Genomic DNA, 12,440 nt, shown 5'->3' with positions numbered 1-12,440 from the left:
ACATTTTGACTTAAATTAAAAGATAGAAAATACACCTTAAATAATCTGGATCTGATACAGTCAATACAATGAATGAATGAATTAACATTATCAAGGAAATTATACTGCACCAGGCCTCAGAATTTCCACCACTAACACCTTTAGGTATTAGCAACGTGCATTCATGTTTCTATAATATTCAAATATAAATATTACATTATTTTCAGAGATTCTGTTCAAAAAGGGAAATGGTTCAAATTGGCTCATTTGAAAATTACTAAACACAACTGCTGTGTGACAGCTAACAACAAGAATAAGATTAGCCCTCAAATAACAAGTGCATCTGATAATTTAAACTGCCTGTTTAGAGTTGAGGATTAAGCCGAGCACAACAACACTTCTCAAAAATGCCAATTTCTGTCCAGCAGCATCAAAAGCAGCAGCTGAACTCGCTGTGACAAATATAGGAGAGCCTATAGGTAAACAGATGAATAAGCGGATTTAGGCTACAAGAAGGCCATGAAAGATTGCTCTCTCAGGGAAACTGATTTTGTCACATGCAGCACAGAGCTACCCCGTGTGTTTCCATAGTCCTGAGTCGACAGAAACTGATGGACTGTCCCTTCCTCTCTTATCGAAGCTGCTGCAGCCCCACAACGTCAGGCTGCAGGCCTGCAGAGACCTTCTCTCTTTTTCTCCCTGAGGCACACATGCACGCACACAAACACACAAAAACTTAATTACATGCACACTTACTCTTGAATTTTACATAGGTTACATGAGTCTTATGGATTTGCATACAATTAAGAGCACACTCAGCTTTTTTACTATTTTTACTATTTTTTTAAGTCATGTTTGCACCTGTTGATGGTTGGTCAGTTGGTCCACCACTTTGTTCCAGACTGAAATATCTCAACAATATCTGGATGGGTTGGCATGAAAAGTTGTATGTTCAAGGACTGTATTTTGAGATTAAAAAATATTTTAAAAGCTGTATTGAAAAACAAAATGCATGACCTGAACAACTTCAATTGGCGGCAAAGCATTTACTATTATTTGCAAATTACTTATGTGACTACCCTCTGTGACTACTGTCTGACAGTTATTACATTTTGGACGTCAGATTTTATTTTAACAGTTTTAACAGTTTACTCTTCTTTACGATGAGCATTACAGCCTCTTGCTGCTGAAGCAGCTATAGATTCTTAGGTACTTGTCGGGTAGGTCAAACACGTACACACACATGCACACTCTCAGAGTTGAAAAGTTTCTAAGTTTAGGGGTGGAACTATATTTTCATTATGGATTTATCTGTTGATTGTCTTTTCAGTGAACTGTTTAATTGTTTTTTCTATAAAATGTCAGAAGGCAGTGGACAACACAATTTATCTGAAGTTTTTGTCTCCAAATTGTTCATTTTGTCTGAAAAATAGAATTCTGCATTTATATGAAGAGCAGCAAGTCCACACATCGGAGAAGTTGATAAATGACTTCAATGATTATTTGTTAAACCAAATAGCTGTTTTCTACCAATCCACTAGTTGATTAATCAACTAATTATTTCACCGTTATCCTGTCATTTCTTTTTGTTGCTCTGCTCTTCCATCTTGTATGATATTGAGGGATCATGGCCACTTCTTATCTAGTAACTTTTATTTGTGGAGCAGTTTTCATTTTTCCAGTGGTGTAAAAGTGAAACACAATTGATCATGTTTTTGCTCTCATTTCATTTTACTGTCTTGTCTTGTGTGTCTCCAAGGCAAAGCAGTCTCTGGCCACCCTGACAAAAGATGTCCCGAAGCGCCACTCGTTGGCCATGCCGACAGAGCCCGTGGTGAACGGCAGTCAGGAGTGGGTGATGCAGGCCGACCTGCCACTCACTGCCGCCATCCGTCAGAGCCAACAGACCCTCTACCATGGACACACCACTGACAGACAGGGTAGGCTCTCTTATCTGCTCAGCCTCTCAGTGTCGATGCTGCTTGGTGTTGCTTTTACAGACATACTAACCAAGGGTTTCTTGGAGGTTTCTCATACTAACTGTGGGAATTTTTCGATGTGTGTGTATAAATGCGTGTGTGTGCATGTGTGTGTGGGCCACCTCCAGCTGTGGTCAGGATCAGCCCCTGTCACTCTCGCCAGCCCTCTGTCATCTCTGATGCTTCGGCAGCTGACGGGGACCGCTCGTCCACGCCCAGCGACATCAACTCACCTCGTCACAGGACCCACTCCCTCTGCAATGTAAGAGCTGCCTGGCCCCCTCGACCAAGTAATCACACCTCCACACTCTTCTCCTGTTTGTGTCTGTCCCCCTGTCCTGTTGGCCTGCTGGGTGTCAGCCTGCCTGCTTAGTGGTAGTTGTGGTGTTATTTTGCATTTAACTCCCTTTGAAGCAGTAGTTTGACATTTCAGTAGTTAAAAATTGGGTGATTGCATGCTTGCCGAGAGTTTAATGAAAAGATTGATTTGTCTCTCTATAGAGTGCTGCAGGGATGATGTATTTTTGCAGGCCAACCAGGAAGTCAGCATCATCCTGGTTCCCCTGAGAAATAAACAATGGGATTTTAACATTGTCCTTAGATTACTGCAGAAAATCTGTGATGAACAAAAGTTTGATACTTACACATTTTGTTCAGCAGGATCATCTTCACAAAGGAACACCTCTTTTTATTTCACTGTACTTTTAAGTTTTGAAGCCTAAATACAATCGCCAGAGGTAAAAAACTAATGTTTGGCTATAAACAAACTACACCATGGTCAGATGACTTCAACATCCCCACCACTAAGCTTCCAACTTAAACACATTAATTTAATTTTTTAATTTTAATTAAATTTTGTGTTCAGCTTTTAAAATCCCTAACAACCCCTGTAGTCTCATTTAGACACTTGTTAGCAACCACCCTTTTGAAGACACATAAAAGCTCACCCCGAGGGTATTTACAGACATATTTTATATCATAGACTAGAACATGAAAATGTCTTATGACCTTATTTCAGGCATCCAAAAACCCATTCAAAAAACTGATTGACTTCGGGATGAGGGAACTAGAAGTGCAAAAATGTTAACGTATTTATGGTTTTTGGGACTCGTTCATGCAGCACTCTATATGAAGCTACTGCCAGCAGCTCGTTACCTTAACTTAGTATAAAGACTGAAAAGAGGGGGAAAGAGTTAGCCTGGCTCTGTCCAAGGGTGACAAAATCCACGTACCAGCACCACTGAAGTTCACAAATTAACATGTTATATCTGAGTGTAAAAATGAGTTCTGGTGCTACAGCCTTTCAACCAATGGAGATGCCAAGAAGTCACTGCACGTTCAGCACGTTACCCCCATAAAAAAATCACATATTGTTTTTTACACTTCAGTTTTTCTAGTGATTAAACAAATCCGATATTATTTGTTAATTAAACGGTTTTAGAGGTGTAAGTTGGCAGATTTTTTCATCTTTTTGACAGAGCTATGAGCTCTGTTTCAGCAGCTGCTGGCTGTCGCTTCATATTTACCATACAGACACATCAATCTTTTCACCAAACTCTTGGAAAGAAAGCAAATTCCAAAAATGTCAAACTACTCCTCAAACTCATCTATATGAGAGGACTAACCCAAGTGCTCTGTCTCCTCTGCCTGGTTCAGTCCATGGAGGACCTGGAGGACCAGAAGCGTAAGAAGAAGAAGGAGAAGATGACTCTGGGATCCCTGTCACGGGTGTTCGCTCGAGGCAAGCAGCGCAAGTCACTGGACCCTGGCCTGTTTGATGGTACAGCCACCCCTGATTATTACATAGAGGAGGATGCCGACTGGTGATGCTGAGTGTGTGAGCGTGTATGTATGTGTGTGTGTGTGTGTGTGTGTGTGTGTGTGTGTGTGTTAATGTTTGAATATGCGAGGAAATCCACCTGGCTTTAACTGTGTGTAAAGAGTGTTTTGTTTGTGGGTTTGTGTGGGGTGAGGAGGGTGGTAAATTTTAAAAGAGAAGCCCTAAAAGAGACTGCTATTCCCATAAATGTACAGTATATTACCCTCAAATTGTATGTTTGTAAATTAGATATATATTTATAGATGTACATGTATGCATATGTATATATGTTTACATGCATATAAATATATATAGTACATGGGGTTATTATTATGTGTAGACATGTTTATGCTGTATTATCTTCCAAATGGCTTAATGTTTTATGTTTTTTATAACTGGAGACTTGAAGGACTGCTGTTTATATGTATATAGGAGTTATTGTGAAATTAGTGTTTTTACTGTAAATGTCATTTGGCTTTTGTTACTTTACAGTTGCTTTTATCATGCTTTGCAACACTGATTTCTACGTTTCTCCTTATTCCCAATGTTACTTGGCTCATTTCTTGTTATGGAAGAGGAGATATTAGCTGATTGACTTGAAAAAAAATCTCTTTGACTGTAATTGGCCAAATTTAGTTGTATCAAATCACTTGTTGATATGAAAAACAATACTTTGAGGTATTGCTGTTACAGGATTGTCATCATGTTCATGCTATAAATGCTGGCCCACAGTATTTGCTAATACTAATACATTCACAACATACCACAATGTCATGTTGACCTCATCCATTTATGCTTAAAATTATATTCTCAGTTACTACAAATAAGGACCGGCTAATAAGGATTTTAGAGTCAGATCTCCATAAAAAAAAATGTAGGTGCACAGACTTGAATACACAAACAAAAATATCAGAAAATTAAGAGTAATGCATATTCAGGCACACATTTCGTCTGCTGTCAAATTCATGTGCAAGTGCCAAAGGTTAAACACTCATCACTGAAAACTCTGCATATCATTCTGTCACTGTTAGCACTAGCCTTGTAACACTGTTTATGTCTGTCTTACTGAGAGCAATCAAACGTGCCAATATAAGACAAAGGAATGTGCATTAAACACCTGCATGATCCCTCTGTGTTGCTTTGATAAAATGTCCATTCATTGCCAATCAGGTTAATAATCTCCACACTCCTGTGTTGTTCCTGTGTTGCCTTTCCCCTATACCAAGTTATCTTTCCTTGCATTATGAATGCACGGCCCCCTCTCTTTTTGTTTTCTTTTGCTGTTTTTGTTTTGCTTTGTGTAGAATCCCTCCTCATTTATTGCAAATGTGGCTCTAACAATTCTCTGTTAAATGCTTTGTAATTTAGGAAATGTTGCATAAAAGATTAAATCTATTGAAGTATTTTATTTAAAGAAAGACACAAACAAGAGGTAACTTCAAATATTTATCTGCTGCAGCTGTTGCAGCCAGATGTTGAGGAGGTTTTAGCATTTTCAAAATGAATTATAATTGAAATTAAATCTTATTTTAAAAATAAAACTAGTAACTGAATACATCCTACGTGACCTTTTTCTGTTCCATGAGTAATCTTGTTCTTGTGTCCCAGTCTAACGTGTCTCTCCCTCTCCTCCTGCCATTTCTAATGGCAACGCTCTCCTGCCAGTGAGTAACTCCTCATCTGTGATTACCAGCTGTCTGTTTCTGCACTCTGGGGATTATTCATATCACTCAGGTCCATTGGGAAAAAAATCAAGTTTGTCTCATTTTTTTGTGGAAACTCTTTTGAAAGATGGTGGACTTTGCATGCACCATTTTTGTCAGCATGTGGGTACGAATCAGGTAAACACACAGAGTTCATCCTGGATTTCCTCGTTCAGTATGAATCAGTGTTTTCCTGTTGTAGAGATGGGCAGTTGATGGGCAGCAGCATGATGTTTTATGAATAATCCCTGTGTCTTTAATACATTATCCTAATGCTCTTCAGTCCCCTCATAATCATTAGATAGTTACAAAGTTTTTTTTAACACCCTTACTAAGCATTGGTACTGTGGGTTTAAAACTGACTGAAATTGACCAAGCAATTTATTTTTACTTAACAATATTCAACACCATTTCAGACTTAGATGAAGTCAGTTGTGTAGTGTTGGCTACCTTTTGATATTAACTGTGATTTTCTTACAGCTCATTCAAAAACAAAGAAAAGTGTAGTCGCAGTGAATTATCTTGGCTCCATCTAGTGGTCAGCAGTTTCAAGGCCAATAATGTCAAATTTGGACAAAGGAAAGGGTTGAAGCTATTTTTCATCCAGTTGAGTGATAACTCTGACTTGATTGATATTAATAAACTCAAGATGTACCAAGAAAGACACATTTCTGAAACAAAAAGTTAAAGATATTTTAGGGTAGAGTCCAGAGCGATGCTGTGTAGGCACTGAGGTGGAGTGTTTTCCATGCTAATACCCTCTGATTTTGATGTCAGGTTGTTTCCAGATGAGTCATTTTTTGATTTCCATATTCCTCTGACCCTGAACCCTATATGCCACACCATAACTTTTCCTGACCAATCCAGACTCTGACAGCCTCACACAGCAGAGCCTGTCTGACGGAGAGGAGCAGCTGGACCGCCTCCAGCAGGCGGAGCTCACACGGAACACATGTATGTCGCTGTGGAGGGCAGGTGCAGTCCAGGCCTGGATGGAGGTTGTCATGGGAATGCCCATGTACATCCGAGCCTGCTCTGAAAACGTCAAAAGTGGCAAGGTACACCTTTGGTACAAGCAGTTCTTTTGCTGTTTGTTTGCCTTGTACTTGAGAGTCGGGTAGTTTTAGAGCAGGTGTGTTTACTCAGGTTTGATAAAAGTTTGGATTTCTGCTCTTTAGGTGCTACTTGGCCTGACAGATGAGGATTTAGAGCTGGGTCTAGGTATCAGTAACCCAATTCATCGCAGGAAGCTAAGACTGGCCATTGAGGACTACAGAAGAGCGGAAGGGGATCAAGGGTGAGCAGCAGTAAACAAAACTCTAACTGCTACTCTAACTGTAAGTGCAATTAAGTACAAGTTTGCGGAACTTGAGTATTTTCATTTCATACTACTTTATACTTCTACTCCAATACATCTATTTGGCAGCTTTAGTTATAATTACTTTTCAGATTAAGATTTAAAACTTGATCTAAAACCTCTAAGATATGATGTATTATTGTAGATTAAATCGCTCAACAGTATATAAAATTGTTCAGATAAGATCCATTTCGACCACCTGCAATAGTAAAACGCTGCTTACACAGTAGTAATAAACCAATAAAATAATATATAGTAGCTTAAGGCGCACAGGGGTTATAGAGTATTTCTGCATTATGAGTACTTTTGTATGTTTGATGTTGGAACTACATTTTCATTGTTTATTATATTACTTATGTAATTTTAAGTATTATTTTGGATGCAAGACTTGTATTTAATTTGGGTATTTTTACAGTTTGGTAAAAATACTTAAATACTAAAGAATCTGAATACATCTTCCACCTCTGTTGATCACTGGTGTCTAATCATTTTCTAGACTATCAAAGGCATCTGATATGGACCATCATTGGGTTGCAACATCATGGCTTAGTGATGTGGGGCTCCCTCAATACTCCCAAACTTTCCAGACTCACTTAGTGGACGGACGAGTGCTGAACTCTCTGAGCCGCAGAGACTTAGAGAGATTCCTCAACATCGGCGACCAGTTCCACCAGACAAGTCTACTTCTGGCAATCCAGCTGCTGCAGATGCTCAGCTTTGATAAAGAGGTCAGACTCAAAAATTAGAGACAACTGAGTATTGATACTGAGTAGTCTTTTTTCAGCAGTCATTCCTCAATCACTGCATAAACGTTAACTCAGCCACACTGACAGAACTGCTTGTAAATTCCCTTATTATCCACCGTAGCTTGAAGCACACAGAAGCTCTTCGTGCTGCATTGTCTCAGTAGGCCATCATCCTTCCCTGACCTCTCTCTATGTTTTCCTTAGCCCCTGTAACATTGGTGCTTTTGCGGTGCTATCTGTGTCTTTCGCAGGCCCTGCAGGCACGACGGGCAAAATGTGAGCACCAAGACCGGGACCCCATTGTTTGGACATGTCACAGGGTAATGAAGTGGATCAGAGACATAGACCTCAAGGTGGGTGGGAGGTCTGTGAAGGTGTTCCATTTGCTCAGGGGTTTTCCAGGGCAGATTGGACCCAGATAGCACACAGCATGGGTTTCTATGACTCCCTCAAAAATAATGATGGTGTTGCTTTGGTTCCTCATCACTGCTGAAACAAATACAGAGACACTGGTACTGGTACTGGTTTAGACACATTAACATAACAAAATACTACACTGGTGTTTTTCTGGATCCACAATGAGTAACACTTTACCATTTTTTAGTTGTAGCTCTAGAAACTGAAACACAATTTCTGTCCCCCAGGGACAAACAGTTATTTGTTTTAGTTTTTTTAAGGCTTCACCATGACTGTACTTTGCCATTAATTGCTATTAAATGTGACTTTTGTACCAGTATGACTTTTGGCATGACTGTTGATACAGTCTGAAGCAATTTTTTCTCAGCTGTACTGCACACACAGGTGCATACTGCCTCTGTGTTTTGCTCCTCAGGAGTTCGCAGACAATCTTCAGGGTAAAGGAATCCATGGAGCTCTGATGGCTCTGGATCCATCCTTTGACACTGACACCATGGCCAAAGCCTTGGGGATCCCCACCAACAAACACATGCTACATCGGCACCTGTATGAAGAGATGAAATCACTTGCTGTCCCTCTCAGGTAGAAACTCCTATATATAAGTATTTGCCTAGCTATTGCATACCTAGTTTGTGATTTTGTTCACATAAGTATGACTTTAAAAATGTATCCTCAACAGGAGAATAATACTAGGAGAATAAGACAGGACCACAGGGTTGTGAAATGTGAAAAAAGGTGATTTAAAAAAAACTGAAGTAATAATACTTTCTTGTAATGCCTTGTGTTTACAGCAATGCAGAGCAGGGCAATGAGGTTTTCAGTTCTTCACCTGTGGCTGTTAACCATTTTGCAGAGGAGAGGGTGTCTATGAGAAGAACAAGCAAGGTATCCTGTCATTTCACAATTACATCATATGACTGGAATATATCATATCCACTTCAAGAGAACTGTTGCAAAACACATTTGCACCATTTTTTTCCCAAAAAGGTTTTAATTGTAAAACATCATAGTTCACATATTTTTATGCCTCCATGCTCAAGACAGCTGTGGCATGGAGGCAAAATGTTTATAGGTACAACCATTCACTTGGCCTCAAGGATGAACTAATTTGATTTTGGTGGTCAAAAGTCAAGACCACTGTGACCTCACAAAACAAGTTTTTGGCCAAAACTGAAGAATTTATATGCCAATTATGATAAAATACACTTAGTATACGAGTCTGGACAGGCACGTATGTGCACTGACTTAAGACAGTTATATGATTAAATTAATGAATTAACTCAATTTAATTTGAGTCAATTTAATATATATATGTAATATATATATATATGTGTGTGTGTGTGTGTGTGTGCGTGCGTGCGTGTGTGTGTGTATAAATTGATCAATATTAATTTAATTGAGTACATTTAATTCAATTTAAGCTCATTTTTAGTTTAATTAACTCAATTTAGGCACATTTATTTTAATTGAATTCATTTCAACCATTTTTACAATATAACTAAATTTCATTGAATAAACTTACTTTAATTTAGTAGATTAAATTTAAATTGAGTAGATTTAATGTTTACTTTTTCAACAAGGTCAATGTCACATTCTTGGAAAATAAGAAAATATACATTTTGTTTCATGTCTTCTCATTTTTCCAGAGTCCACTGAGGTTACGTGCAAACAGCCACTCTGTGGAGCGAAGCCTGGGCTTTCATGGCAGCTGTGGCTCTCTGCCCAGAGAGGCAAGAGTTCAGGCTGTTCCCAGGGCCAAAGGCAGTCCGATGCACACCTACAAGAGTGTGGAAATCACGAACGTCTGAAACAGCCTCAGCCATTGAAACGATTGTTTACATTGTTATTGTATAATAGTTGTTTACTACTGACAGAAACCTACACTCAGCATTGCTTGACTTTGAAGAGGAAGTTGTCTTAAAGTGTTTTACCACTTAATTTAATAATTCAAATTATTATTATTTGGGCCAGCATAACAATAAAACATTGTCTGAACAGAAACACAAATATTTTTGATCCTAATGGAGCTGTTGTAAATATAAAGAAGGGGAACAATTTTGTGGACACAGTTTTGTTTTGTTTTGTTTTTCCAACTAAATTTCCAAATTAGTTTTATATTATGAGTTTATAGACAATTATAGTAATATTGATGTGAAGATTGATTATTGATGAGAACTTAAGAGTAACATGCAAGACAGCAACAATGTTGTTCTGCTTTGATGCCTTACATGAAATAGGTCTCATATTTATATTATCTTCACAGCACTGTTGTGGACTCTGTCAACTATTTTTAACAGGTCAGCTCTTTTTTTTTCCACATAGTAAATGAAGAATTATGCTTGAGGTATAGAAAAACATCATTATAATATGCTTTGACAGTAGAGATGCATTTTCTGAGGGGACCTGAACAGTGTCATTTCAGCAGCTCTGCATACAAGAGTGAGATGAATGACCCTCAGTTTCTAGCCCAAATCAATTTCTCCACCTCCCCTGACACTCTCCAGGCAGCATCCAAGTTTGTCATCACAACTGTTATTATTATCACTGCAACAGGTAGTAAACCTTAATTTGAAACAACATTAAAAGATATGAAATTCGGACGTGTCGGGGAGATTACAAGAGCTACCGTTTCTTTATGAAACAGCAGATACTAGCACATAAGAAAATCTTGTGAATACTGTCTAATCCATCTTCTTGTAGTGTTACATTATGTTAGTTCAAGGGATCTATAGTAGATGTTCTGGTTTTAATATCAAGGCAGATAAAGGCAGATGAAAAATTCTTTCATCCAAGATGTTATGTAGATAAACGATACAGGTGAATGTTGTTGTTGAAAGTGATAATGTGTAAAATTTAAGCAAATGGTTTCCCCATGAGAATGTGATGGCATCTTTTGTACAGTTTGCTCATGTTTTATAACACACAGTTGTGTAAAGTTTGTTGTTCCTGAGCATGAGAACACATACTGTCTGAACACCATGTGCAGTTTAAAACCTGAGGTTAAACCAAACAGTAGAAAACAGGTTTTTCCGCCACTTGCTGGGCGTCTCCTCCAGTCACCAAAAGAAACGCAGTTTGAGCGGGAAGATCAGTTCTAACCTGTATAGACACAGAAGGGAAGAACTCAAATGGTGGCTTTTAATGCCAGACTTAATATGACATTTATCATTTCCCTTCTCTCAGCTGTCAGCTTTTCATGTATGCCAACAATAAAGATGGAATTATTGTCACCTGTCATATTATACAGTATTGGCCTGTTATTGTTATTTTTCAAAGACAGCTTTGTTACATTCTGTGTTAACACACTAAAGGATGGAAAAACTTGAATCTGCTGCGACTGAAGTTATTGACTCAAGATGATTTTTGGAAAGTGTGTGTCTGCGTGCAACACTGAGTCTGCACCAGCTGTTCTTCAATTAAAATTTAGTTTTGTTGAAACATGAGATTTCAAGTGAGAAAAATAACACAACATAGCTCAGATTACAAAACTTTCTGCCAATAATGTCTTCATAAATTGCTGAACACCAGCTATGTTAACATAATCAGATATTTCCATTTCACCCTACAAATAATCTCAAATATATTATTCTACTTTTACATACAATAGGAATGTAAATAAAACAAAACAAAAAAATCCCAATGCTTTTTAGGTCACATTGTAGATTACATTGTAGCTTTACAAATTACTAGAGTCTTTACTTGCTGAGATATTCCTTAAATTTCAGTGATTTTAGTATATCACTTATTTGAAACTAGCTACTTCACAAATAATCTTGTAAAATAATCTTAAACACTTAACATGACCCAGTCCAGCTCTTTGATATTCTAAAAAGACTTTTACCAAATTAACAACAAATTATTGAGTGTTTGAATTGAATAATGCATCAAAATTCCTGATTGTGTTTGTCTAAGTACTTTTTTTGTTAAACTTAACCTTCACATGTGAGTAAAATGATTCTTATACACATGAACACCAGCCGCCCTAAACAACCATATGGAGGACAGAGCTGAAATTAAAATAGAACATTTTAATAGAAAACGCCAAATAAGCTATGTGATAGAACAATACAACAGTGTTATATTGTACTTAGGAAAGTCCCTTGCTTAAGGGTGCCCCAGTGGTGGTAACCAGATTTACTCTGCTGATTGGGGGATCAAAGAAATGACCTCTGCTCCTGATATCAGGAACAGAAAGACAGGCCTCTGCCAGTACAAACATTTCATTTCATATGTCATCTGCTGAGGAAGATCATGTCATATGATTGATAGGTCCAGAATAGTGACCTTGTGTACCTTTAATGTCTGTGGTGCCTTAATGCCCCACTGCATATAATCTGAGTTGCTTTCTTAAGCCCACAACACGGTCACGACTCGCTTTCTTCTTCTACACATGACAATCAGTGATACCAAAAAAAAAGGGGGGGGAAAGAAAGGGGTCTA

The 12,440-nt window shown here is 38.2% G+C and overlaps 2 protein-coding genes across 5 annotated transcripts in view; both read left to right on the top strand.

The window, feature by feature from the left end:
* The window catches only part of kaznb (kazrin, periplakin interacting protein b), a 108,919-nt gene extending 102,444 nt beyond the window's left edge, over nucleotides 1–6,475 (top strand). The window contains exons 9-12 of one of the 4 annotated variants that reach the window (XR_011693218.1): nucleotides 1,739–1,919; nucleotides 2,087–2,248; nucleotides 3,615–3,738; nucleotides 6,348–6,475. Coding sequence is in view for 3 of the 4 variants with exons in the window: in XM_071494456.1 (XP_071350557.1) it covers nucleotides 1,739–1,919; nucleotides 2,087–2,220; nucleotides 3,615–3,785 (486 nt within the window). In the remaining variant the exon portion in view is untranslated. Of the gene's footprint in view, nucleotides 1–1,738; nucleotides 1,920–2,086; nucleotides 2,249–3,614; nucleotides 5,335–6,347 lie in introns of those variants that run through there. The other 3 variants (XM_071494456.1, XM_071494457.1, XM_071494458.1) reach the window with 3 other exon arrangements.
* A 70-nt stretch (nucleotides 6,476–6,545) lies between these two features.
* Nucleotides 6,546–11,327, top strand: LOC139630765 (kazrin-A-like). Its single transcript, XM_071494459.1, has 6 exons — nucleotides 6,546–6,777; nucleotides 7,334–7,565; nucleotides 7,835–7,936; nucleotides 8,416–8,582; nucleotides 8,792–8,885; nucleotides 9,647–11,327. The coding sequence occupies exons 2-6, from the start codon at nucleotides 7,353–7,355 to the stop codon at nucleotides 9,806–9,808; spliced, it is 738 nt and encodes a 245-aa protein (XP_071350560.1). The 5' UTR covers nucleotides 6,546–6,777; nucleotides 7,334–7,352; the 3' UTR covers nucleotides 9,809–11,327.
* Nucleotides 11,328–12,440: the final 1,113 nt, after the last annotated feature.

This window comes from Trachinotus anak, unplaced genomic scaffold (assembly GCF_046630095.1).
Source record: "Trachinotus anak isolate AG129_WGS33_773 ecotype Australia unplaced genomic scaffold, CSIRO_AGI_Tana_v1 ptg000013l, whole genome shotgun sequence".
NCBI lineage: Eukaryota > Metazoa > Chordata > Actinopteri > Carangiformes > Carangidae > Trachinotus > Trachinotus anak.
This window is presented reverse-complemented; position numbering and strand designations above follow the sequence as displayed.

What these genes read in the sequence shown, in the direction of transcription:
- LOC139630765 (XM_071494459.1), top strand. Translation starts at nt 7,353, where the DNA reads ATGGACCATCATTGGGTTGCAACATCATGGCTTAGTGATGTGGGGCTC. An exon ending in TGCTCAGCTTTGATAAAGAG is followed by an intron (nt 7,566 to 7,834) that starts GTCAGACTCAAA and finishes TGTCTTTCGCAG; the next exon opens with GCCCTGCAGGCACGACGGGC. An exon ending in TCAGAGACATAGACCTCAAG is followed by an intron (nt 7,937 to 8,415) that starts GTGGGTGGGAGG and finishes TTTGCTCCTCAG; the next exon opens with GAGTTCGCAGACAATCTTCA.